The sequence below is a fragment of the Arvicanthis niloticus genome, chromosome 5 (assembly GCF_011762505.2).
Source record: "Arvicanthis niloticus isolate mArvNil1 chromosome 5, mArvNil1.pat.X, whole genome shotgun sequence".
NCBI lineage: Eukaryota > Metazoa > Chordata > Mammalia > Rodentia > Muridae > Arvicanthis > Arvicanthis niloticus.
The window spans coordinates 52,683,560-52,710,698 of NC_047662.1; the positions used below are offsets into that span (position 1 = coordinate 52,683,560).

At 40.7% G+C, this 27,139-nt stretch overlaps 1 protein-coding gene across 6 annotated transcripts in view; it reads right to left on the reverse strand.

The window, feature by feature from the left end:
• Positions 1-27,139, reverse strand: part of Patj (PATJ crumbs cell polarity complex component) — a 302,257-nt gene that overhangs the window by 143,455 nt on the left and 131,663 nt on the right. For 4 of the 6 annotated variants that reach the window (XM_076934632.1, XM_034502319.2, XM_076934635.1 and 1 more), the window contains one exon: positions 24,169-24,268. In XM_076934632.1, coding sequence (XP_076790747.1) covers positions 24,169-24,268 — 100 coding nt within the window. Of the gene's footprint in view, positions 1-6,712; positions 7,315-7,935; positions 8,071-13,876; positions 14,205-24,168; positions 24,269-27,139 lie in introns of those variants that run through there. The other 2 variants (XM_076934636.1, XM_034502318.2) reach the window with 2 other exon arrangements.

The following is a 27,139-nucleotide window of genomic DNA, read 5'->3' on the forward strand; positions in this document are numbered from 1 at the left end:
TCCAGACTCGAGTCTAAGCCCTTTAATACTCAAGTATTAAGCCCCTTGCCAAGGGTGAGCAGCTGGTAGCTGATGAGGATGCAGTCGAGCTCTAACTGAATTCTCGTTTATTCAGCTACTGCTGTCAGTGCTTTGCTGTGCTAAGCTCAGGCCACACCTACTGAAAGACACAAGTTTAGGCTGCCCTAAAGCTCTTCAACCGCTCTGTAACCATCACAAAGGACACTCCCAAAGAACAGAAAGTCCATTTCAGATCCAAAGTCATAACGTCATTCCAAAGAATGCCTCTTTCATTTAAAAGCAGCACAATTTCATCTTTAGACTTATATTCAGAATGCATTAGTGCTACTAGAAAAACAAATTACTATATAGACATTTTCTCTTAAAATATACTCTATTAGGGCTGTGGTAGGTGTATGTGGGGGTGGGGGTAGTTCAGTGGCAGAGTGTGCTTTGCATGTGCTAGGCCCTGGCCTCAATTCCTAGCATCATTCACCCCCCCCCCCCCCCCAAAGCTTACATCTCTCACCTACCAGGAAGAATACCAGGATGACCAAATGCCTGCTCAGGACATGACTAACACTTCAGCCCCTGCATTTATGTTATCCTACAATTTATTTTTAACTCACAGCTTTAAGAGGAATAAAAGAAGATGATTCTACTTCTTTGATACACCGATTTCTGTGTTTTCCCCATCCCTGGGAGAGATGAAACAAACCGTGTAACTGAATTCTGTTTTATAGATAAAGAAGACTTTAGAGAAAAGGCCTTATAAAAGGCCATGAAGTTAGTATAACCAGAAATTAAGATAAATTGCTTTCTATCAAATCATCTTATACTCACCTAATACTATTTTAAAGACAGACTTTAGCTTTCTCCCTCAGGCTGTGGTGCTTTGTTTAGAAAGCCTACATTCTCACAATAGCTCCTTATTCCTTACATGAAGGAGACCTCACCACTCCAGATATAGACTATCTAGTTCTATAGTCAGTTTATTCCTTTCTTTGGAACTTATTTCCTCTCAAAGTTCCCATGTCACACAAAACCTGGATTCAATAAAGCTGTTTTCTTTCTTCAGTTATTCTGTACCAGGACCTAAGGTGAAAAGATGCTGTTTTTCTTCTCTACACCCCCATGAAGCCAGGGAAGTAGCAGTGGTTCCCATTTCAAACAACCTGGATGCCCTTCCCTTCTAACAAGAGAAGAGATGAGGAAATAAGTCACCAACTTCCCTTTTACCCCAGGCTCACTCACATACCCTAATGAATATCAGATCAGTATAATGGATAGAACAGTTTCATAGCTCTATTCAGCAGTCACGTTTGTTTTAAACTTGGATTTTTCCACTCCTGTGACGACGTTATTTGGAAAAACAACAACAAGAACAACCCCTCCAAATCTCCAGTTGCTCATAATTCTTTATCAATGCACCAGATGTCTTTTCCTTGTCCAAGAAAGCCAGAAGGATTTCTCTAGTGGGTCTTGGAGTGCTTTGCCATCATCACAGAATATTAGGTGTTGCTAAGTAACAAAGCCTTTCTCCCAGAAAGACACTTAATTCAAGCCACTGCCTAGTATTTTAATAGCAAATGCTCAATGCGCTGGAATAAAGACTCACAGCAGTTTCAGATGGTTTAGCTACTTGATCTGCTTCCAATAACAAAGAGCCTGATGATACAAAGGCAATATCATAAACATTTTTTGCCTAGCAGTAAGTACAATAATGTCACTTGTTAAAATCAGTTATGACGAAAATCCCAGGCTTTTCTTTTTTTTTTTTATTTAATAAACAACTTTTAATTTTCAGAGTTGGTGTACACAGGCTTGAAAAGTAAAAATATCTGAAGGAAAATAACAGCAAATCATTACGAACAAAATGGTAGTGCAAGTGACAAATCTCAGGAGAATATTCACACCAAATGGAAAATGATAACAATAGGTTAGCGTAAAGAAACAGATATTACAACAAAAAAAAGCAGACTATGAAGTATAGTCAATATTTTTGCTAACATGCAGGCTTAATAATGTTATACAAATCTATATGGAAAGTTAACAATCAAAATATGAAACCATGAAGTCATTAAGCACAAGAGTCATTCCTCTTGAACATGAATATGCATGCTGCTCTTACGTGCTAGACAGTGCTCCTAGCTCGGACAGCTGAACTCCCCTGGTGTTTATGAAGATTTGGATAGGAAGGAATTCTCAGCTTTACCACAAGGAAGTAAAGCAAGGTGAGAATAATGAATTTCAGTGTGACACAGGGTACTGAAGTTGGGCGCCCCAGAGAGTTTGCCTCTGGAACCCATGAGAGAACCTGGCAAGAGCTACAAAATATTACAATTTAAAATAATTTCCTTCTCTTTACTCATAAAAATTCAATCTGTGTTAGATACAAAATAGAATAAAATAAACAATAAATAAGGCAAGAGAGACAACGACAAGAATCATTGTTTCCTGAAGACAGCATACAGGGTGTGTATAAGGAGTGTGGGTGGCCTCCACTAGGAGAAACATCCACAACTTCCCATTAGGTGCATCAAAGCTATAGCAATCATATGCGACAAAGAACTTACACAAGCTTTATACTAGTCATAAAATTAAAGTGAACCTTTCTTGTTATGGTTACCTTTTGCCGTACTCCAAATCATCAATTAGAACCTCACTACATGCATGCACAGTAAAAACAAACAAACAAACAAACAAAAAACACCAAACGCATAAGAAAAAAGAGGCAGGGAAGCAGACAGACTTGATCAACAGGCTGGGACTGATTTACTGGAACAGAGGCCCCAACCTTTCCTCAGGATGAAGGTTTACAGGCCTGGAGGCATTGAGGGACACACACACACACACACAAACACACACAGAGAGAGAGAGAGAGAGAGAGAGAGAGAGAGAGACAGAGAGAGAGACAGACAGAGAGAGAGAGAGAGAGAGAGAGACAGAGAGAGAGAGAGAGAGAGACAGAGACAGAGAGAGAGACAGAGAGAGACAGATAGACACACAGAGAGAAACAGAGAGACAGAGAGACAGATCTACCAGGAAGTTACAGGTATTTTTTGCAGCTGGACTGGAAGAAGGATGTTTGATATATCTGGGAACATCAAGTCCTTGCTTCAGCGTCTCTAGTGCAGGGAGTATAGGTGTGTGACAATGCAGCTGTATTTTTAAGTAGTGTATATGTGTGTATAAAGTGACAAAATATCTAGGAATGAAAAAAAAAGAAAAAGAATGTATATATGCAAGAAATGCAGAAAAACTCGGTTATTAATGAATCTGGTGGGATAATACACGTCTTAGCTAGGACTACTATTGCTATGATGAAACACCATGACCCAAGCAAGTTGGGGAGAAAAAGGTTTATTTGGCTGACACTTCCATATTGTAGTCCATCACTGAAAGACATCAGAGCAGGAGTTCTTTGTGGGAACCAGGAAGAGCTGGGGCTGAGGTCATGAAAGGGTGCTGCATGCTGGCTTTCTTTCCAGAGTTTTTCCAACCTACTTTTTCTTGACAGAACCCAGGACCACCAGCCCAGGGGTGGACACACACAAAATAACTGAGCCCTCTCCATCTCCTCTCCATTAATTAAAAAAAAAAAATGCCCTAAAGCTGGATCTAACAGAGACATTTTCTCAATTGAGGTTCCCTCCTTCCAGATGACTGAAACTTGACCTGCAGCTGTGTCAAGCTGACATAAAACTAGCCAGCAGAGCATTGTATATATTCAAGAAAAATAATGGAATTCACCATTCTTTTCATGTTTGCAAAAGTTGGAACATCTCACAACTGAAAGACAACAGTACAAAAATCATCTGAACAACCCTGTAACACACAGCTATCATTTCTTAAAGACCATGAAGCTGAGGCCAGTGTAAGGTCTGGAACGTGCCCAGTGTACAGTTCCTCTGCAGCATACTAGAGGGTCAGGTTTGAGTGTCTGCCACTCCAAATCCTATATGCTTCCCTACAATAAAGAGACATGATGTATTCACATCAGCTAGAGTTAGGAAGAAAACCTAAACGTATCTGTGTCCTTTTTGCATCTCTAGCTTAGGGAAAACAGATAAAAAAAAAAAACCACCTATCATCAGACCCTGTGTTCAAATAAGGGAGGCCGACAAGAAACTACTGTTTGATGCTCAGAGCTCTGAGAGAAGCACAGGGTTGACAATGGGCTGGCTTAGGACAAACAACAGACAGTGGGTGACTGGCTGCTGGAGCCTGAGACTGGGAAAAGACAATCCTGGAACTACAGTTAGGAGCAGGAGGTAGTGAAGCTCTAAACCTAAACAGAGAAGCTGGAATGCTTTGAGCAGCGTTTGGGATGAGTTACTACTCAACTGTAGGAAGACTAGGAAGCCTGACCATTTAGCAGGACTGAATTATCCACCCGAAAATGACAGGGAATGGATAAGAACCGAGTTAATGGTATCTAGCGGAAGAGACCAAAAGTAATATAAGACAGAGTAGTAATTTTACTCCATTTATTCATTAAAAATTCTGAATGACAGCTCTGTAACAGACACTATACTGCTCACTATGGGGTACATTAAAAGAAAAAGTAAAGATTAAATTGATATCGTCAAAACCACTGAAAGTTCTGAGTATCACTGGGCTCTTTCAGTTAGGGGACACCAGACAGTGATTTCACATGTATATTCAGTACCTAACCTCATAATAACCATGCTAAGTTTTGAGGGACAAAGAAGCCAGTCCAGAATTCAAAATCAAGAAAACACTGAGGGTCAGAGAGCTTAATCAAAACAAACAGCATACTGAACACAGAATCTAAAGTTCCTCTCATCAGGACACTTTGACTACTGTCAGTCTCAACACTGAGGCAAGCGGCTCAGGTTGGAACCGAAGGCACAGCTGGGCTATCATCACTTCTCACTTCCACAGGTAGCCCAGCCCCTTCCTTCTTTATTCCAGCCCATGAGACTGACCACTCAGCAAAAGACCTCTGGTAAGGAGTTGTGGAGATACTCTGAGGCAATCATGCAGTGGGGGAGATAGTTGGTAAGTAGTCAATCTATAAAGACAAATATAAAGCCGTATGGTTAAAACAACAAGAAAGCAGGCTAGTCCCGAGGGGAGGTATAATCCACCTCAGTAGGGAAGAAAGTAACATGAGCACCTGTGTTCAAGTGCGCAGGGTCCTTGCCACCCTCTGTGCCCATGAGGCTTTGCTGTCAGAGCTTACTACACCTGTTTTCCAAATGACACTCCCTGGATGAGTTGTGGTAGGGGCTCCATTTTTAATGCTATCTGAACTCTGTCAAATCTATACACTCTCACTTCCTGGAGGTGAGACAAAGGAGTCACTTATATTATTTTAGTAGATCTCTGTAGACTATTGTTGGGCTGGGATGTGTGTCAGTGGTAGTTTCCTGCAAACAAGGTCCAAGGTGATCTTATGAGATCACCAAAAAAAAAAAAAAAAAAAAAAAAATGTTTTCAAATTTGAAAATGGTACTGGAAAAAAACCAGAATCTAATTTCAAAAGCACTCTTTATAATCAGTTGTGTTACACTGTCTATATCAGAACAGGGAGTGGGGTGTTTTTTTTTTTTTTGTTTGTTTGTTTGTTTTTCTTTTTGTTTTGGTTTTTAGTCACCATAGAAGTATTGTTTTACAAATGTGCTGTGGTTATAGCATAGAAGATGTGAAAGACCGGGGTAAATGCCTCATGCAAAGCTGATTAACAAAGGTCCCATGGGCATCAGTTCATTGTCACCAGCACAGGCGCTGACAGCGTTAGGTGTTTAATTATATTTTGTGGAAGTGGAGAAATGATAGTTTCAGATAATTAAACTGTAGCAGAAAGTAGAAAAGGAATTATAATGTGGTATCTGCCAGATGACCTGGCCCCTTAGTGACAGAAAACAGAAGACCACCACTCTCTACACATGCACTTGCTATCAGGCCTTGTACACAGCATCACTTCAAATAACTGTTGGAATAAGGTTCAGAGAGGAAGGAAGCAGATTCTAGATAAGATGTGGCAATGTTCTGTTGAGCTGCTATAATCCTTCATTATGTTCCGAACTGTCTTGTTAGAGGAAGAAACTACCTCTGAACAGTATAGGCAGAGCTACAGGTTTAGCATAAATATATAAATGATATAAAAACCTCCACAAATTTATAAATTCTTTAGTACCTATACTGATCAAGAGATGGGTTACAAGTTAATTAAAAACTTTATAAGTACTGAGGATATACCCCAATGGTATAGTATTTGCCAAACATATAAGGCTTTGTTTTTTTTTTTAATTTTGTTTTGTTGAGACAGAAAGTATGTATGTATATATGTATGTATGTATGTATAGATAGATAGATAGATAGATACATACATACATACATACATACATCCCTTGCTGTATGGGAACTCACTATGTAGACAAGGTTGGCCTTAAAACTACAGAGATCTATCTGCCTCTGCATCCCAAGTAGAAAACAAAACACTCCATCATTCTAGACAGGTCCTATGTTTTTTAACCGTGAGTACCCCTCAACACACACACACAAACACACACACACACACACACACACACACACACACACACACACACATTCACTCCTACTGCAATGAGTTAACACCTGGGAAAATTAAAACGGTAATGACATCATGTTTGGGCCATTCATATGTTTATTTATCATTAAAAAATAATTTTTAGGGTCAAAGACTTTTACTTAAAGATACATAGTAAAGTTAAAAAGAGCTAGTTAAAGAACTACTTTTCAATCTATTTTGGTATATTGTACTTATTAACCTATTACAAAGTAGTTAACTTTGAGTTTCCATCTCACAGAACCTGAGAACCTAAGTTAAAAACGTAAAGTTCAGCATGGTGCCTTGTCCCACCAATTCTCTGTGCCTGAAGTTTAGTCCCCACCAGACACAGCTTTCCTTGTTTCCTACAGAGTTCTTAAAAGCTCCATTAAACCAGTTTTAATTACACAGCATGTTTTAAAATTATTGCTATAATTGTCTTTATACAAGAGTAAACAGACTACGGGAGTTTAACTAACAGGCACAAGGCTGCACAAAAATTAATTTTTAAACACTGACAAAAAATATCTCATGAGACCTTTGAAATTAGTTCAATGGGGAAAAACAACATGAATTTTATCATTTGTTACAATGTGATCTAAACATAATTCACTTCTTTCAAATAACACTAAGCAATAATTAATACTTGTATTTAGCAATTCCATCCCACGGCCTCTGAGTTCCTATGAGGTTTTCAACAGAGCTGGGAGTCGAGCTCAGTTGTATACACACACCTTGAGTCTGCGCACCAGCATCTGTGAAGTAAACAGCACATAAGAGACCTCAGGTGAAGAAAGCAGCCACCAGCAAGATCTCCTTCTTGCTGCCCAGGCATTGGTGTAGTATTCACACAATTCTGAAGCCATAGGGTAATGACTAGAGAGTTGTGGGGAGGAACTACAGATGGGGTAAAGAACCTGACTCTATTGTTCAAACAAGAAATCTTGGGAGATCAGATCACTAGTCCAGTCTCAGTTCGGTCATGGACTAAACGGAAATAATCTTGCCTGCTTTAACTCACAGGCTTCATAAAATGGTCCAAACACTTATGTAAGAATAAAGTTTATTGTGTTGGGGGGGGGGGGGGAACGGGAGCTGGCAGTTTTCCTAAGGGTAGTTTAGGGTTCTGAGGCTTTTGCTAACAAAGACTGACAGAAAGAAGATGGGATAATCCTTCTTAAATGTCTACTTGGAGGAGTATGAAACCAAGGGACTGAAAACTTTGATGGTGACATATCTTTTGAATAGTCAAAGTTTTAACTTAAAAATTACTGCAGAGACAGAGGGAACAGGTGGGTGCTGTAGAGATCCTTTAGGTCAGTGACATTGGCAAGTGGGTACCTTCTTCGGGAGAAGTGCTCAGGTGTCCACTGTACCTGTCAAAAGGTCATGTGAACACACCAGGAACATGCAACGGTGAGAGTGACTTCTACTGCAAACTACAGGGTGGTACAATGAGCATGTGTCTGAGCAGTTCTTCCATGGCAGCAAATACGTTCCAGCAGAGGAGACTGGTGGGCAGGGGAGAGTAAAGAGGAATTGGGAATTTTACTGTGGGTCTAAAGGTGGTTTAAAAACAGATGCAGGTAAATAAGATCTAGTCCCCTATTATAGTATTACTGGAAGCAAAGAAGGCAAAGCCTCATGACTGGACTTAGTAATGATTTCTTGAACATGAAGCCAAAAGTAAAGAGAGACAAATGGGAGGGGGGCTGATATAAAAATTAACTTTTTACTCATCAACAGATTGAAAAGCCACAAGCTGAATGAAGAATGTACCTGACAAGTAGTTCATATCTTGAATATACATTAAAAAAACTTGTAATTCATCAACGAAACAAAACAACTCACTTTTAAAATAGGCAACGGACACGAAGAGACACTGCGCCAAGATCATATACAGCTGTCAGGATGCACGTGTGACTGTGCTCAGCATTGCTGGGCAGGAGGATGGAAACCTCAGTCAGTTACCATTTCACTTGAACGGCTGCCGTAAAAGGAACAGGTGCTGTGAGAACTCCAGGCTGGGTCTGTGCATGCGTGGCTGTTAGCAGTAAATAGTGCAACGGCCGTGGAATCAGTAAGGCAGTTCCTCAAAAACCTTACAAGTCTCCCTGCCATGTGATTGAGCACTCTCAACGTCTATCCAAAAAATCCAAAAGCAGGTCTTGAAGAGACTCATGCCTTTAATCATAGCAGGGCCTGTCACAACTGCCAAGGGATGGAAGCAGCCCCACTGTGTGCCCATGAATGATTAGGTAACTAAACGGGGTGTATACACACTGGAACAGGAAACACAATGGTGTTTATCAGGAGCCAATAGGTTGGGGATGGGGGCGGGCAGTGCTGTTTAATAAACGTACAGTTTCAGTTTGTGAGGATAAAATGTTCTGAAAAGAGCTGCTTTATACCAGGGTAAGCAGTTGACCCCTTGGGCTCAGGGGGTAAACAGTATTTGCCACATAGCCTGATAACCTTAGTTCGATCCTTGGACCCCACTGTGAAAGGAGAGAACCAGCTTTGCAAGGTGTCTTCTGATCTCTACACATGTGCACACACTCATTTATTCTCTCTGTCTGTCTCTCTCTGTCTCTCTCTGTCTCTCTCTGTCTCTCTCTCTCTCTCAACAAAATAAGCAGCTAACCTAAATGGTAAATTATATATATTCTCTCTACAATAAGAAAGTGCCTATTGTACTAAGTTCAGCTGTGAAATTGTACCTGCGATTCTGCTGTTTATCTGCATTTATCTAAACAACAACAGAGTCAGGAAGAAGACCAGAAGCTGCACATAAAAGCTCCTTCAGGGAAAAGACATTCCTCCCACATACCTGAAAAGTCTAACAACAACAACAACAACAAAAAGTTCTGAACATCTGGCAGCTAGGATTCTGACAATGACACAAAACAGATCCCAAAGACTGCCGTTTGCAGCAGCAGCAGCCGTCAGCTCAGGCTGGGGCTGTGCGTCGCCGTAGAGCATTGACGGCTGTGCTTGGGGCTTGAACGTTTTTTTTTTTGTTTTTTTTTTTTTTTTATGATATTTTTCAGACACAAAGATACAACAGCTTTAATCTGATCCCACGTTGAAGGCAGTTGAGAGGAGGAACCAGGATAGGATCTCATGCAGTAGTGAGCAACTGCTACCTTCACAAGAGAAGAAGACAAAGAGGGGCTGGACCTCAGAGGAAGAAGTCAAGGGCAAAGCAGGTCAAGAAACAGCTATTTGATACCAACCTAACATCTCTCAGGGGCAAATCTTAACTCTAACGTATAATGATAACTGAGCTACAGTTACCTCAAGTAAATGATCTCATGGAGTACTTCCAGAGTCTTTCCTAGACACAAGGAACTCAGAAGGCTGGGAGGGACCAAGAGAACAGCTCAAAAACATCATGTTCTCAAGGGCAGACCTGTGTGTCAACCTAAGCCATGGATTTTTTTTTTTTTTTTTTTACAAAAAGTTACCTGAAGTTCTTACAGCCAAGCTTTTCCTGCCTGGTGAGACAGTATTGACAGCTATCTCCCTCAGAGGACAGGCACTTGATCAGAATCAGGTCTCCAAAACACCAACTTGACAAAGAAAGTACACAACTAACTAATCTAGGACTGTGACCTTCAGATGTTGGGATGGGACACTAAATATATTTTACCCTTCCAGGAAAGTCATCTTGGTTCAAATGTTAGTGGAATTCTACAGTGCTAGCACTACCCAGAGTCAGTCAGGGACTAAATAACTTACAGGTTATGAAACACACAACACAGCGCTTGACACAGAAGAAGAAAGCAATGAACATGAAAAGGAGATTTCAGCAGTTCCACATGCCAGAGAAGCAGTCACAATTGACACAGAAGACAGGCATTCGTTTATAGACATATCAAAACTTATCTCATGTCTGAAATTCCCACTTATGAGAAAGAGTGCTACAAATTCCACCTGAGCTCAGTAGTGAGTTCCAGGCTGGCATGGGCTACACAGTGAGACCCTGTTTCAAAACCAAACAGGTGGTGGTAGCTCACACCATTCATCCCAGGACTCAGGGAGGCAGAGGTGGGTGCATCTCTACTTTTGAGGCCAGTCTGCTCTGCAGAGTGAGTTCCAGGACAGCCAGGGCTACACAGAGAAACCCTGTCTTGAAAAACAAAAAACAAAAGAAAAAAAGAAACGAAGAAGCATCTTAGTATTCCAGTTCTAGGCATCTGATGCCAATCTCTCTTAGATTTTTGTAAACTATAAGATCATTACTTCTGAAATTCTGAGGGCTCTCATTCCCAGGATGCACCCACATCTTTACTGGATTTGTTAAGAGTCAGGGTAGCAGATACTGCAGGATATTGAGCACCTGAAGAAGACACAAGAACTACTGAGCTAAGAGCCAAAGGCAATTCAAGACACCACGAATAAAATACTAATACCACCATCTCAACCAGGACAAGCATGGAAATAGGAAATGACTGGAAGCACAAGCTTTCCAAATTTTATCTAAATGTTCATGAAGCCACCAACTTACCCATTTCCATGCGGCTAACATCAGATTTCCTACTTCTTCTCTAAATGCACCAATTTTTCAGTGAAGGGGAGAGACATTTGCTGGCACTGAGAGGGAGGTCTGGCTCATGCTGTTCTGAGCCTCAAACAGTGAAGCACACCCTTCAGCTCATGGCACGCCTCCATTGTGTAATTTTCCCAATTCAGTCTCACTTGCTTGAATGGGAACCTTCAATTTTAAAATGTAAAGTGCTGAAGAAAGCAATGAATGTTTTCCATGTTATGTTTTACCTATAAGTTAAGACCAATAATGTATAAATTTATGAGAAACTATAAAGAAAACAAAGTGTATGAAGTACTTAGCAGAGTATACAGTAAACCTTTTTAAAAGGGAAAAAGTGAAATTAGAAATTGCATTTCAGTATTCTAACACACAGGCTCATTGTGTGAGCTACAACTCTGATCTCCAGTTCAGAAGTTGCTTTAGCTTGTAAGCTCAGGATCCGTGTGAGAGGCACCCACTTGGTTCAGTTTCTCTTTTCCCTCCCACTGGCCATGCTTAAAGTGCTTCTGTACTCTCAATGGACTTTCAGTTCTCTTTGTTCCCTCTTTCCCTCTCTCCCTCCTTTCCCCCTCAACCCCCCCCCCAGTTTCTCTGTGTCAATGTATAGCCCAGCCAGCTCTCAAAAATCACAAGAATCTTCCAAATGCTGCAGTGATAAGCATGCACACCTTTCATGGCTCACACAGACTCTAATTTAGACAAGATCATAATAGTCTGCCAGGCTTAAGTTTGTTTAAGATACCAACCCCCCCTTCCATGAAAACTATCTAACTAAATATAATATTAACTAAGGGCGTAAACAATGGACACAGTATGTGACTATGACATTAGACATACTTTGGAATTAGGGGCTAGAGAGAGTACTTACTGCTCCTGCAGAGGACCCAGGTTTGGTTCCTAGCACCTAAATCAGGTAACTCACAGTTTCTTATGACTCCAGATCTAATGCCCCTTAACCTCCATGGTCAACTACAGGTACACAGTACACATAAACTCATGAAGGCACACACACATATGCACCAGAGACAGCTACATAAATACACAGCATAGATAGGTAGGCAGGTAGGTAGATAGGTAGATGCATAGATAGATGTAAAAAGACAGAAGGGTTTTTTTTTTTTTTTTTAATATTGAAGATAAAGTTGCTATAAAATCACGAGCAGTTAACCCTGAGCAGAAGCAATATGGATGTATAACACACAGCATACACATGCTCCCCAACAGCACACATTTACAGTTGTCACAGTTCTAAAACTGAGTACATGTATTATTGTGATTAAATGCAAAGAATATGAAAATTCCTAATAAATGCATCCATGTAATGCAGTTTCTAGAAACAGCTATGGCAACCCCTGAGGATTTTACCATGGCTTTGAAGCACAGACTATGGCAACTTCATGGTAGTGAGGAGATGTAAATGTATTTATAATTTGGATTGATTTAAAGAAAAACAAACAAATAAATGAAACCCCAAACCTGAGAACTAAAATACAAACACACCGAGCCATCGACTTAAGGAGTCTGGAGAGAAGCGGCCTGATCTACCAGGTTCTAGGTTGTCCCTACAGTTTCTTTGCAAGTTTGACAGATGACAGACAGCTGCCAGAAAGCCATTCTAACTGCACAACAGAAACAAACCCAATGAAGGCAGTCATCCCTCTGGGGAATCTGTGACGCACATGTTTAACAGCTTAAATATTTCTTGGAAACTAAATGCACAGATTGGGTAATAGGTTATGCAGGACCCTCTCATTAAAATGAAGAAATGATGCTGCAGAAAAGAGCAAAGTTTATGCTCAGTTATCTTGAGAGAAGAGCCAGGAGGAAGCCGTGCTTGCTTAAATCGGGACTGCTGCATATGTCCTGCTGGTGCAGAAGAAGACCTAACTTGAGTCATTCTACTGAAAATGGTAAGAAAGTCACACTGCATCAGACTCTGACCCGTAGATAAAGGTACTCATGAAGACTCTTATTGGTTCTAAATATTGTACATTTTAACCAGATAAAAAGGAGCTCTGGTTTAACATATTAATTTTTTAAAAGTCAAACAGATGCTCATGCTACTCAGAGTCCCTGACTGTCAACTGAGCAATAATTTTCAGGACATATATTTAACAAGGAAGTTGCTGGTGATGCTTGCAGAAGCTGAGCCCCCTCCCCCCCCCAACCTAATGAATCAAAGGTGCAGGCTCAGATGATGAAGACTGAGGACCAGTCGCAATGATCAAATGCTCTTTAGGGACTATTTACAGGTTAGGGAAAGCAGCCTTCTGCGTGCTGTTCCGATTCCTTAGTGATACACTGCTTCCATCTTCATCCAAAATGCTGACTTCTCAGCTTTAAAACTAATCAGAATACCCTCATTCTAATGTAAATACTTTCTCTTTTCATCACAGTGAAGCCACAAATAATGCTAATAAATGCCCAGGGGATCTACCTCTCAATCATGATGCTGAAAGGCAAGCATACTGCATGCACAGAGTGTTAAAAATTTTGGTGCAGAAACTAACATATTCTTGACAGTCTGATAAAGTGCCTCATTTTCTAAAAACACTCTAAGGCTGACTCTAGCTCAAGGTGTTGTGAGGATTCCAGCATGCATCCACCTTGCTCATTCCGAAGTGCCCCTACTCTCTCACTTAGAGAGATGCGTTAGCTTACTGCTGCTTAGATCATTAAACAATATGACATTCTGCACCAACATTAAAGCAGCATTTGACTGAATGCAGCAAGAACTGCAGCTCTGTCAGCAACGGAAGCCTTACCTGGGAAGCCCCCGTGGACCATGCTGCAGGACTGCTCCCTTCAGGGCTGCTGCATTCCTGACAAGTCGATGCTGGAAGCAGCTCCACTCTCTCCACCGACTCTGTCCTCTCTCTTCCCACGACCTTGGGCCTATATTCTTTTTTCCTCAGATTTTATTCTTTTAAAGGGCAACCTGTCATTCTGTTCCTACCATGGGAAACAATCAATTAAGCTCATTTCAATCTCTCCCTCAAGTCAACGGTCACATCTGCCAGTAGGTGAGAGCTGCCTAGAGAGGTTTGCTGGCGAGAGGCAAAGATCCCTGGTTCTCCAGTCAGATCCTCGGATGCTGCAGGCTGCTGCTGGCTCTGACGCTCGGTCACCCTGCACACATAGGGACTGCATGCTGCAGGCTGTGACACCAGCCACCCTGTGCACACAGGAAAGATAGCTCTATTTCAGAGCAGGAGGCAATATAAACGCAACTATTTATTTTGTGGCCAACTTCAATTGATGCCATGTTAATGTCCCATTTTCCTGTTGAAAAGCAGTGCTTTGGGGGACAGTATCTTTCCCATGCAAATTAAAGGCAGCTATGGATTTAAGCCTGCCCCCAATTTAGAGTAGTCATCAACATTTCTCTTCCTTACTGGTTTCAGCACAAAATCAGGTTTGTCACAAAGTAATCAATCCAAACTATAATGCATTAATTATGACTCATTAGTGTCTCTGACACTTTAAATACAAGTTAGCTTCAGGGGGAAAACTTAAATCTAAAGTCACCTCACCCACCCTACCTTGCCCAGCCCAGGCCAGTACACCTAACCCACATGTGGCAAACTGCAAAAATATCTGGCATTTACATTACAATTCAAATCTGCCAATCACTTCGGTGTTGCCCAACCTTTTTTGTGTAAACTATAGATAAAATACTCATTTTTGTGATTACTGCTTCATAAGCCAAATGGTAAAAAAGTCAAGAACACACAAGGCAATTTAAATGTAGCTCAAAGCTGTTCAATAATACCATTTTAAAATGTATGCTTTTATGCCGGGCTGTGGTGGCACATGCCTTTAATCCCAGCACTTGGAGACAGAGGTAGGTGTTTCTGAGTTCGAGGCCAGCCTGGTCTACAGAGTGAGTTCTAGGACAGTCCAGGCTATACAGAGAAACCCTGTCTTGAAAAACCAAAAAAAAAAAAAAAACGCTTCTGTTAAATTCACCAGAACTGAAGCAAGGGCTGAAGCTTAGAACATTTTCACAGTTCAGAAAAGCTAAAATAGGAAACCAGTATTACCAGCTTCTAATCATATAGCTAGGGTATTATTAGGGTGTGTATTTCACTTAGTTATAAATAGGTAAAGTCCCATAAAAGGACTTTAACTATTAACAATTAACTATGTAAGACATAAGGAAAATCATTCTATAAAACTAAAAAATTTAATCTTCACCAGTACTCTTATATTTTGTATTATCAAAAATAAAGAGGATTTATTTAGCAAAAGCTGGCAGGTACAACTTATGCTGCCTGCTATTGGCAGTGAGCATTCTCAAAGCTACACGCATGGTTAGTGACTACTGTTGACTATAGTGACATCTATTGGTGAGGCAGAGATCAATGACAGTCCACAGGGCACCAAGGAGGCTATGGCTGCACAAAAGACCTCTCTGTTCACCACTCGTTTGCTCAACTTTAAAACAAAGACGAGCACTGGGTGCAGAGCTTAAAAGTGACACCTGGGTCATCAGTACCCTGTTTTGTGACTTGAAGCAAATTAATGACCCTTGGTCTCAGGATTCTCAGCCACAAAACTGGATAAACCTCAGGTGTACTTTACAACACTGAAATATCCCTCCCCCCATTACAGAAGACAAGTGACTTCCTTTCCCTTCTCTAGAGCAGCATCTTATTTGATTTCCACTCCTCCTTTAATAGTCACCTGATTACAACTCCAACTATCCCTTACATGCATAATATTTAATTTAATTCAAATCATAAAATTATGATGTGAGTATCTGTATTGAGTACAACTGTACATAACAAACACAGAAGTCAGTGATTTAAATACATTTCAAGAACTGTAGTGGTTTGAATGGGAAGTGTCCCCACAGGCTCAGGTATTGGTTCCCAGGTAGTGGTGCTGTCTGGGGGAGGTTATGAGACCTTTGCTTGAGGATGCCATGGGCTGAGGGCAGGCTTTGAGAGTTTATGGCCACACCAGACATTGGGTTCATGCTCTCTGTTCCCAGCTTCCTATTCCTGCCCCCATGCCTTCCTTCTGGTTATCTGTTCTCTTCCTCTGGAAGCAAAAGCCAAACACACTGGTTCTTTCCTAAGTAGCCTTTGTTCATTACAATGTATCAATTTTAGAACAAACCTTAAAATTCTAGGAAGCCGGAGGGCAGTTCAGCCCCAACACTTCCTTGTGTAGGATTACCCCTCAAGTCCCAACCAGTAACTGAGTCCCTATTTCTACTGAGTCCAGTGGACACTTGGTAATGGCTGAAGCCATGGGCACATGTAAAGTGGGTAGGAAGATGCTGCTGCCATCTAACCACATCGAGCCCATGGAGACCTGAGGTCTTGATATGTATCTTCCCATGCAGACAGCCAAGACAGTGACACATGACACAGCTCTACACAGAATGGACAACCTCCAATCAGAGCAGTGGAAGGTAGAGTTCTCTACTCTTTTATTTTCCAAAATTGCCTGCCATTTCATTTACAAGTCAAAAGAATTTCAAGTTCTCATATTAACCAACAGTATATTTCACTTAGGATTTGGATTAAAATCACATTACTCTTCTGGACTGCTTTAGAGACCCAAAGCCCAAGTGTGAGGTAAACACACAGCTACTGGATATCCCAGCTGTTTTACACTCCTGTGCAGTGTCCCCATGACTTCTAGTTTTTCTCTTATTAGGAAATATATAATCTTTTCTAAGAGGACAATACTTACAAGGTGTGTGTGTGTGTGTGTGTGTGTGTGTGTGTGTGTGTACACATGCACCTGCATATGGTAGCCAAAAGAATTTTAGATTTAAAATTGTTGAGACTGACAACTGCGTCATCTGTAAGTGCTCTTTGTGTCCTTGTGTTTTGGGAGGAGTGTGGGGACTGATCTCCCTGCTTTACTAACTTCCCAGGATGGTGGCACTAGTAAACACCCCATAGTCTTCCAAACCTGACACCAATTTTGTTTGTCTGAGACAGGTTTTTTGTCCCTGGATGAAAATGTACAAGAATTTTTTGTAAAATTACTTTTAAACACCAAAATATATACTTGATTTTATAAATGCACATCAAGAGCTTTTGAAGACATCTGATGTGGAGCAACTAACTGCTGACAAGCAAACTTTGGGGAGTAGTCTAACAAAGACATGTCAAGTATAAATATAGATGCAGTGGCTGTACAGCTCTTACAGAGAGTGTGCACACAGCTCACCCTGGAAGGGTCAACAGTGTATTGTCTGAGTTCTAGTGTACTGTTTTTTTTAATCAGTTTTTGCTTTTATACTTATAAATACTTGAACTCTCAGTAACAGTTTTGTTAATAAACTTCATTTCCCATAAACCTAGAACTCAAGAAGTTGTGACAAGAGAATCGTGAGTTCAAGATCAGCCTGACCTACATAATAAGACTACTTCAGCAAAACAGAACAAATCAAAAATGAAACAACAAAATACACACAGGAATAAAAGGCAAACCATGAAGTTGTAATGTCTGACAATCTAGGTTGTATAATCTGCATAAACCAGGTCACCATGTGAGGTTATCAGTATGCTTTACAACTGAAACCCAGTGCTAGTAAGTATTCAAGTAAGTAACACATGACTGGTGGCAAGAAAAGACTTCAGACTGGAAAAGCCACATAAATACATTATAGCCCATAACCAACCCAGAAAAGGGGAAAAACAAGATGAAAAAGCAAACTACAAAGTCAATTCTATCCTGGAATTATCATATCAGGGAAGAGAAGGATTTCCATCAGGGTAGGATAGGGAAGCGTTTATACCTCTGTTCTTCACTGAAAGCTAAGTAACAAGAAGCAACTCAAGAACAGTTTATTGTGTGCTTCTAGCATCTAGGCTGGGGTGAGATGGGCGTAAGCAAACACACACACACACACACACACACACACACACACACACACACACACACACACGAGTCAGGCTGCTGGGAAGATGGACTGCTAAAGGAGAAAGAATTACCTTTCCCTAGAGTTGAGAGCTCTAATTGGTTACCAAATAACTAAAGGTCAGCCCGACATTGTATTCACAGAAGCAACAATAAATAGACTCAGAAGGTTATACTTATATGTATGCATACATATATATGTAAGAATAACAATGAAAAAGAAGGTTATTTTTTTGAGACTGAAAGAAGGAAATGAAGGGAAGGAAGGAATGACGTAATTATATCTTAATCTTTAAAAGTGAAAGAGCACATGGACACTGGACAGATGCTGAAGCCAGCAGGAAAGGAGCCCTGAGCAGCAGCACAGTGCTCTCAGCCAGCCCTACTGTGTTCTACTGGGATCAGAGACCCTCTCTGTCATAAATGTTTCCACTACGGAAATTCAATGCACCCACCAAAAAAGTAGGTTCTGTAGCCACCCACCTCCTGGAACTTAGTAAGGAAGACAGACATTAATCTAACAGATGCTTTAAAACAGTAAGTAAAGGTCATGGGCTTTAGCCTGTATTACCAGAGTAAAGAATAAGGTGCAGCTCACAAAGGTGACAAGAAGTGAAACAAGAAGGTCTAACAGTTTTCAAAGACTTCTGAATATCAACTGGGAATGCAGTTGAAGCTTTAAGAAGAAATATGCCACATACTCTGTCCCCAATAAACCTTGGTCTGTTATGTTACTGTAACTATGTATATTGGCTAGTTTTACGTCAACTTGACACAAGCTAGCGTCATCGGAGAGGAGGAAACCTCAATTGAGAAAATGCCTCCATAAGATCTGGCTGTATTTTCTTAATTAGCGAGGAAAGGCCCAGCCCATTAGAGGTGCACTGGTGGTCCTGGAGTGGTAATATCCACCCTGGGCAAGCCATGGGGGCCAAGTCAGTCAGCAACACTCCTCTATGGCTTTTACATCAGCTTCTGCTTCCAGGTTCCTGCCCTGCATGAGTTCCTGCCATCACTACTTTTGATGATGAACTGTCTTATAGAACTGTGAGTGAAACGACTCCTTTTCTCTCGAAATTCCTTTGGTCATGGTATTTCATCACAGCAACAATAACCATCACTAAGACTCTGTGGGATGAAGAACATAGCCATAAACATGGGAATAAAGCTGGAAATAAAGCTGGGAATAAACATGCATCTGTATTACTTGTCATGAAGGGAAATAATAGACAATACCAGTTTCAGGTTGGGGAGCAGAGATGGGAGACAGTAAGGGCTTAAACCAAAACTGAGACTAGAAACTCCAGGGTCAGCCTTGGACAGGACCTAGCATTTCATTTTGTTGCAAGGATTTAAAAGGCCAGTGGGGGGGGGGGAAACTAGGACATCTTTCTCATGCCAAATGCAAATATGAGTGGGAGACAGAGAGAAGTGAAGGCTAGAAAGACCCAGAAGTCACTATAGAATAAGTAAGGTCCTTAGTGATTCTGAAACCCTGACAAAACATGGTTTTCAGTTTTAGTGCGTAAGGCTACCCCACACTGTTCTAGTTTGCTTTCTGGTGCTGTGACAAATACCACGCAGAAAGCAACTAGAGGAAGATTTATTTGGCTAATACTTCCAGGTCACAAAGTACATCATGGAGGAAAGTCAGGAAAGGAACCAGGCAGAAACTCGAGGCAAAAACAATGTAGAAATGCAGCTAGCTGCCTCACTTCCAAGACTTATATTTAGCTGATTTATTGACACAACTCAGGATCAGCTGCCCAGTAGGGTTGGCCCATCTAAATCAATTAATACACACATACCCCCGAACATGCCTACAGGCTAATCTGATTTGGTCGGTCCCTCAATTGAGACTTCCCTCTCAGTGACTCTAGGCTGTTTCAAGTTGATAGCTAAAGCTAACTCAACAGTTTTACAGTATCAGTGCATGTCACAAGGAAATCCTGCAATCTCTGATGGTGGTAGTGTTGCCAATAGCTACATGCTAATAGAGTATATCGCTCCTCAATTCTGTTTCATAAACTGAATTAAAACTCAAGCATCTTTGATTAATTTGCAGTGATAAGATTTTTTTACTAGGACAACTGGTCCCTAGTATATCATGAAATATGTTCAACAAGGCAAGATAAGGCATCTAGAATCCAAAGCCTCATATATTATGGGGTGGATAATATGTGTAGTATTAAATTCGGACAATGTGAGCACTATGGTTATGTTAGTAAGAATCCTTGCTCTTCTTCTTTACCAATCATGAGGTGCTAAATTCAGCAGCTGCCTGTGTCTGTGGCATCCTCACCTCCTCAGCAGCATGTCACAGCTAACCACCGAAGCAGAATAACAGAAGCGTCCCAGAAACACTGTCTTAGAAGCTCATGCAACTGTTTCCTGGAAATGGCCTCGCTGGGTCACCAGGCAGAGCTATTCCTATATAGTTTTTATTAAAGATTATATCTAATTATGTGTATGTGTGGGCATATGCACCAGTGTAGGTGCTCATAGAGAAGAGAAGTGTTGAACCCCCAGGAGCTTCAGCTATAGGCTCTTGTGAGCTGTCCAACATGGGTGCTGGAAACCAAACTCGGGCCCACTACAGGAGTATGCACACTTAACCATTGAGCCATCTCTTTGGACCTCACAGGATTATTAAGTAAATTCATCAGCGTCCATGACTCTAGCATCCCCGTCAACAGTTTTCAGAAGGTGGTTCTTGAGTTGGAAGTAGTAGAATCAGCAGAGAACTGTGGAGAAATACTACTTTTTATGTCCTCCTACATCTAAGGATTCTGAGTCTGTGGGTGGGACTGTCAGTCAATGCTGTCAGTCTTCACAAGTGTTTCTGATGAACTCTGACATTTGAAAGCTATAGGTCTAGATTAGTATTTCCCATAATGTAGGTTATTACATAAACACTTTATAATAAAGTCTACTGTAAATAAATCACTTATAACCAGCACTTAAAAACCAAACAAGGGCTAGAAAAAGAACAAGAAATCATATTGTAAAGTAGTATTTGTGCAACTTTTGTCTCAAATATACATGCATATTTCTACACATGACCTCTGCTGGTTGTTGTGGTTTAGACCTTATATATCTCTCAAAATCCCATTTGTTAAGGCTGGAGAGATGGCTTAGTGGTTAAGAGCACTTGGTGCTTTTGCAGAGGACCTATGTTCAAATCCCAGTACCCACAAGCTAGTTAATTAATAACCATAACTCCATTTCTAGGGAACCTGACATACTCTTCTGAATTCTGTGGGCACCAAGCATGCATATGGCACAGTAAATATATACATGTAAAATTAAATAAATAAGACTAAAACACTGGAGTCCCATTGGTTAAAGGTTTGGCAGCCATTATGTGGCTCTGTTGGGAGGCCCTGCACACTCAGGTGGGATCTAAGGTCGGTAGTGAGGAATGTTCATAAAGGGATAAGGGACCCAGGCTCTCCTCTCTCTCTCTTATTCCACCTCCTCAAGTCTCACATTTCCTCACACTGTCCTCTCCTCTCTTCCATCCTCTATGATGTGAACAGCTCCTGAGTCAAATGCTTCTAACCGATGTGTTTCACAGACATAGGCTCAGTTCAACAGGTTAAGGGACCTGATCGGACCTTTAAAGCTGAGTGAAAAGAAATCATTTCCTCTTAAAAGTTGACTCTCCCTAGTGTTTCTCACAGGGACGGACGGCTGACTCACAGTTAAGATGTTCCTGCATGGCACGGTCTCAGTGTTTTTCAATTATATGAAGACTGCGTGAGCCATGCATGCGTAACTCCATGTCCCAAGAATCCTATCATAGTCTCTGAACCATTTTACTTAACAGGTCTCACACAAGGCACTGATTTTTCTCATACTACCTTTAGTATCTTATATTTAATTTTTACTCCCACTGTATTTAACTCCATAATTACTATTAAACTAGCTAACTGTCATATCTCTCCTTCATTAGAATATTACCCAATGAGAACATTCCCTGTCACTTTCCCAATACATCTCAGAAGTATTTACCCACCCATAGCATCCATCCAACAAACCTTACCTACATGAAGTCTAGAACTAACCAACCAATAAAGCTGTTTAGTGGGTTTTGCAGCCTCGTGTATCTCATGTCTGTGATCCTTTTTATACATCAGCACTGCCTTGTGGGCCATCAGATGAATTTAAGACACATACTTGCAGCTACAGACCTTGGGAAAATTATTAAATATTTCATAAGATGAAATATATTTTACTGGGACAATAAAAGTGGGATAAACAGTAACCTGATTGACTTTTAGCTTAGGCAGATCAACCAAATATTAAATTAAATTAGTAAGGGTTACAGAACAAAGAAAACCTATGAGATCTATTCTAAAGAGAGCACAGGAGGCCAGAGGCTTAGGTTGCAGGCACGCTGTGTGAGCTATTCAGCACTTCTGGAGGTCAACAGTACAATCAGTGGTATGTAAGATGGGAGGGTGTAAACACTGAGAATGACAAACACCACAGACAAAGGAATGGAGAGAAGAGTCTTAGAGAATGGATTTGCTGGAGGAACCATGAAATAAAAGTTTCTATAGTGAAGAGAAATCACAAGTTTTTCAATGCTTAATGTAAATCAGTGTCTCTATTGTTCTCACCACTATGTGCATGTGGGTGTGTAGCATACATGGGGAAGAGGATGCTGTCCCTCATATCTTATGGTGTGAACGTGTTGTGAGCGAGAAGTCCACACCACTTTGTACCTTTGTCTGGACAGTAGGCATTTTATGCAGCAGCGAGGCTCTTCACAGCGCTGGTGTGGAAACCCCATTCCTACTATTTATTAGCTGCATGATATTGGACACACTCCGTAATTTCTCTGGGCTCCAGTTTCCCTGCGCATCTGAAGCAGAGTACTGTAGGACATCCAGTCCCTTGTTGACAAGCAAAGTGAGGCACAAATAGATTAGAATCAGCATTGTAAGCAGTTGGGCTAACATCTGTATGAGAACAAGCATGAGCTTACCCATCAGCACCCGCACCAGTGGCTCTCCACAAGAGGAGCCTGAAAAGATACTGCACACTGTGTCCCCACCTATGCTGCTGATTGCACCTAGGGAAAAGGAGCTGTTTCTTCATTTCACAGATGATAACATTTCTACAGAGCAGACTGCACTCAATCAAGCTTTGTTAACTACTGAAAACGAAGCAAGACTAGGGGCTCTATAAGACACAGAGTATACATCAAACAGCCATCAAATCAAGTCACCTCTCAGTGAGATTTTTATATCTCATTTTTACTTATCTCTGCTTATAAAATTAACAAAGTGAGCTTAATGATCATAGCTAGCAACAGGAACAGCAAAGCCTTTTAGAGATGCACCATGTGGCTTGTCGAAACCTGTTCCTTCATCCAGCCTTCACTATCAGCACATGAAAAACTGACTGACCACTCTTAGAGAAGAGGCCACACTTAAGGTCACAGGGTAACGAGTGCTACAGCCTGCTTTCAACTCTATTTTTACATCAAAATACTTTCTTGTATTGAAGTAGGAAAAAATTTTTAAAGAAAGATGTAACGTACATATATATTTCAAAGGACACAAAATTCATGCTCGTTGACAGCATTTTGTACAAACTGCACGACACCGTCACTAGTTACTTTTCAAACCACTTCTATATCCTGCAGAAGAAACCGCATAAATAGCAACCAGGCTTAACTGTGCTTACTATACATGCAAAAGGAAATGAGACGTCCTTAAAAACACCCCCTAGTAAACCTTTGCCCAAAGGTATGGCTGATTCAACTACTGCAAAGTAAAATCATGAAACCAATTCCCAATGCCTCCATAGGAAGGGACTCCCTGTGCTGTTTCATGAGTAGTGCCAGCATTCCCTCCAAGGTAAGTATCCAAAACCTATGACAAACTCAGTACTGGGTTACGGTGAAAACCCAACAGGGCTCAGCATTTTTGTCTCAGAACCAATTAGTAAAATTAAAGCATTTCTTAAGTGTCCTTTGTTAATTTCAAATAGAAAAGCTTAAGAAATAAAAGTCACAGGAATTTCAAAGATAAAAAACTTTATTTTTAACACACACTGATGCACATTTTTGAAGATGTGGCCCTGTACTTGTGATTCACAATAGTCATGGAGGCATAATTTAATAAACTGCATCTACCCTAAATAATGCAAAGGAACTCACTGTCGGTCAGGGCACAGTCTTCTTCACTTTCCTCCACGTCCGCAGATGGAGCTCTGTAAGGTGGGGGCAGCTTCATTGGAGGTGGAGCTGTTCCGTGCCTCTGAAGGTACAAAAGTCAAGAAGAGGGTTAATTGTTTCTATACAATCCTGTCAGTGACAAAAAAGGATAATCTCAAAATAGTCTGGATGCAGGTGACTTTCACAATAGCAAAACTACTGTAAAATAAATATAATTTATTTCATCCAGCTCCTCTTATAAAAGTAATTTTATGTTAATACAGCAATGCATCAAAGAGGAATTCAAAAGCATAGCTTTGAAGAGCACTGTCCTCCCCAGAAGAATACATCCCTTTCCCTGTAAAAAAGGAAGCCGTGTACATTCACCTTCTACCATGAACCATAATCCTCTGCATCAGTAACAAAATAATTCATGGATTCTCGAAATAAGCATAAAGGTAACAATGACCCCACATATCAACTTTACAATTATTCAGGTGTTTTTCATTATAAGAATTACAGAATATTCTATAAAAGTGCTCTTCTATAGTTTGTAGACAGTCACACATATTTAATGCTAAAAGGGAAGTGGTTAAAATGAATAGTTATTTCTGCATAAAGGTGATCTGAATTTATATAGCAAATAACACAGTCTGAGTCACAACTCTTATAGATAATTAAAGTGAACCAAAATTCCATTGTTAAATTACCTTCACAGAATGAAGACACATTCTTGAACGAGAGAAAAACTGAAACATGCCAAACTTTACAGAGAAGCCAGCTGCTGCAGATTGGAGCTGAGATGCCCACAGCCTTCACAAACAGCCAAATGACTCGACTGAGATTTGTCTTCCTACAGGACTTCAGTAAAGTAAGTTCAATTATGTTTTGTCTGACAAAACCACTAATGTAAGGTACATCGCTGCTGAGTGGACACTGGCCCATTACAGACAAGCAATGCAGTGAACTCCTCCAGAAGAGAAGGCACTATCTAGGATCCACACCCACATCTTGAGTACGATATCTAATGAAATCAGTGATTATATGTGTGGGAAATACAAACTATCAAAACACAAGTGTGATGAAGTCAAATGTAGAAACATTCATTCAGAAGCAATGAGAATGTGACAGTTGTATTTAAGTGAAACACGTGAGTGAAACAAAAAAAAAAAAAATCACATGACACCCCCTCACAAATAACACCTTCTTTTCTCAAGTCCAGACCACTCAATGAAAAAAGATGATTGTTCAAACAAGGGGAAGGGCTGAAAGACCTCCTAAGAGCTAAGAATTCAAGCTAATTCAATTATACTCTGTCAGCACTCTTGAGAGAAGAACACAAGGTAAATATGTCCTAATCCAGGCTGACCTGCTTAACTCTGGGACTAAGTGTGTACCATGCCTAATCCCCTGGGGTACCTTCCTGCTGCACATGGCCAAGCCGTCCAGTGATGGAAGGATGGAGTTCCCAATGTTGAAATAGGCCAGAAATGGTGGCTCCATAAACACAGAGAACAAGTCACACCGAGAGAGTGGCAGCTTCAACTTCAGCCCCAAGCACATGGTGACTTCCATACATATTTGCTGGGTGTCTAATAACTGCTTTTAATTATGCTGCTGCTTCAAAGAGGAACTTTTACAAAAATGACCGTGATGCAGGCAACTTTTTTCATTTGTTTTTTTTAGAGATACAGTCCAATGTGATATAGCTCAGGCTGGCCTTTAATTCTATATGTAGCCAAGGATGACCCTGAACTCCATTTCACAAGTTCTGCGGTTTCAACCATGTGCCACCCTAACTACTAAACATGGTTCTCACTTGATAGCAGTATACTGTATGTGGATTGTGTATGGGAGAGATGGAAATTGTCTGTCTTGGAAAAAGGCAACACCAATGTCACAGCTTTCTTGTCCTGGAAGACATGAACTAATTTTCTATCTAAGCTGGACCCTTACCTACTTGATCCTCTGTTCCCGGAAGCATGCTCATCATCTCTTGTCACCCTCAATAGTGAGCTTAATACATACTTGGCATCTGCACATTTTGCATAGTTTTATGAATATTGGTTTTGTTATTTTTTTTTCCTAAAATATATACAGACAGCTTTGGAAATCCCAGTGAGATACTCAAGCAGACCCACCTTCCAGAACTAATTAAGTGGAGATGCCTCAGATGCAGTTCTAGGCAGTTGTGAGCTGTCAGACTCGGAGCTGGGACCTGAGCTCAGGTCTCCTGCAGTTGTTCTTCACTCTCTATATCCCTCCGAACCCTGATTTACAGATAGCTGTGCTAGACAGACTGTAACCTTGGCACTTGGGAGATGAGGCAAGGGTGACAGGACCACTGCACTAGACAGTAAGTTCACAGGCAGCCTAGACTACACAAGATGCTCTCCAAGAAACATGAGCAGACAAGCAAACAAAAAACAAAGCACAAATCAACATTCTCACGACCTAAGTGCCTTGGCAATTTTCTCAACAGACACCAAAACAATAATATCATACAAACAGCAGTCTGATTATAACTGAAGTAAGTTAGAAAGTCCTATGAGCAAAATGTAGCTTCCCTAGGAGCAAACCAAAGCTTTATATGTTTCTGAATTATGAACATTAATGAGAAGAAACAATTTCATAAAGAGAAAAACATGCTAGACAACTAAAAGGCTGCAACTTTAGAAATGATGTGCTGTCATCCCAAAGCAACTCAAAAACACCACAAAACTAATGTGTGGAAATTGACAAATTGACTCTGAACTTACATAGAAATAAATGGACATAACTATGCAAGGCTTCAGAGAAAAGAATATGAAAAAACAAAACCCCACTCCACCAGAACACAACACTGAGTGCCAGGCATCAGGAACTGAGGAGCAGAGCATGCTGGGATAGATAGGCTGCCCAAGAGCAAACTCAGAAGTCAGCCTCCTCCACAACCCTAGGACAGGCCTGTACGAGAAAACCTATTTTAAAATAA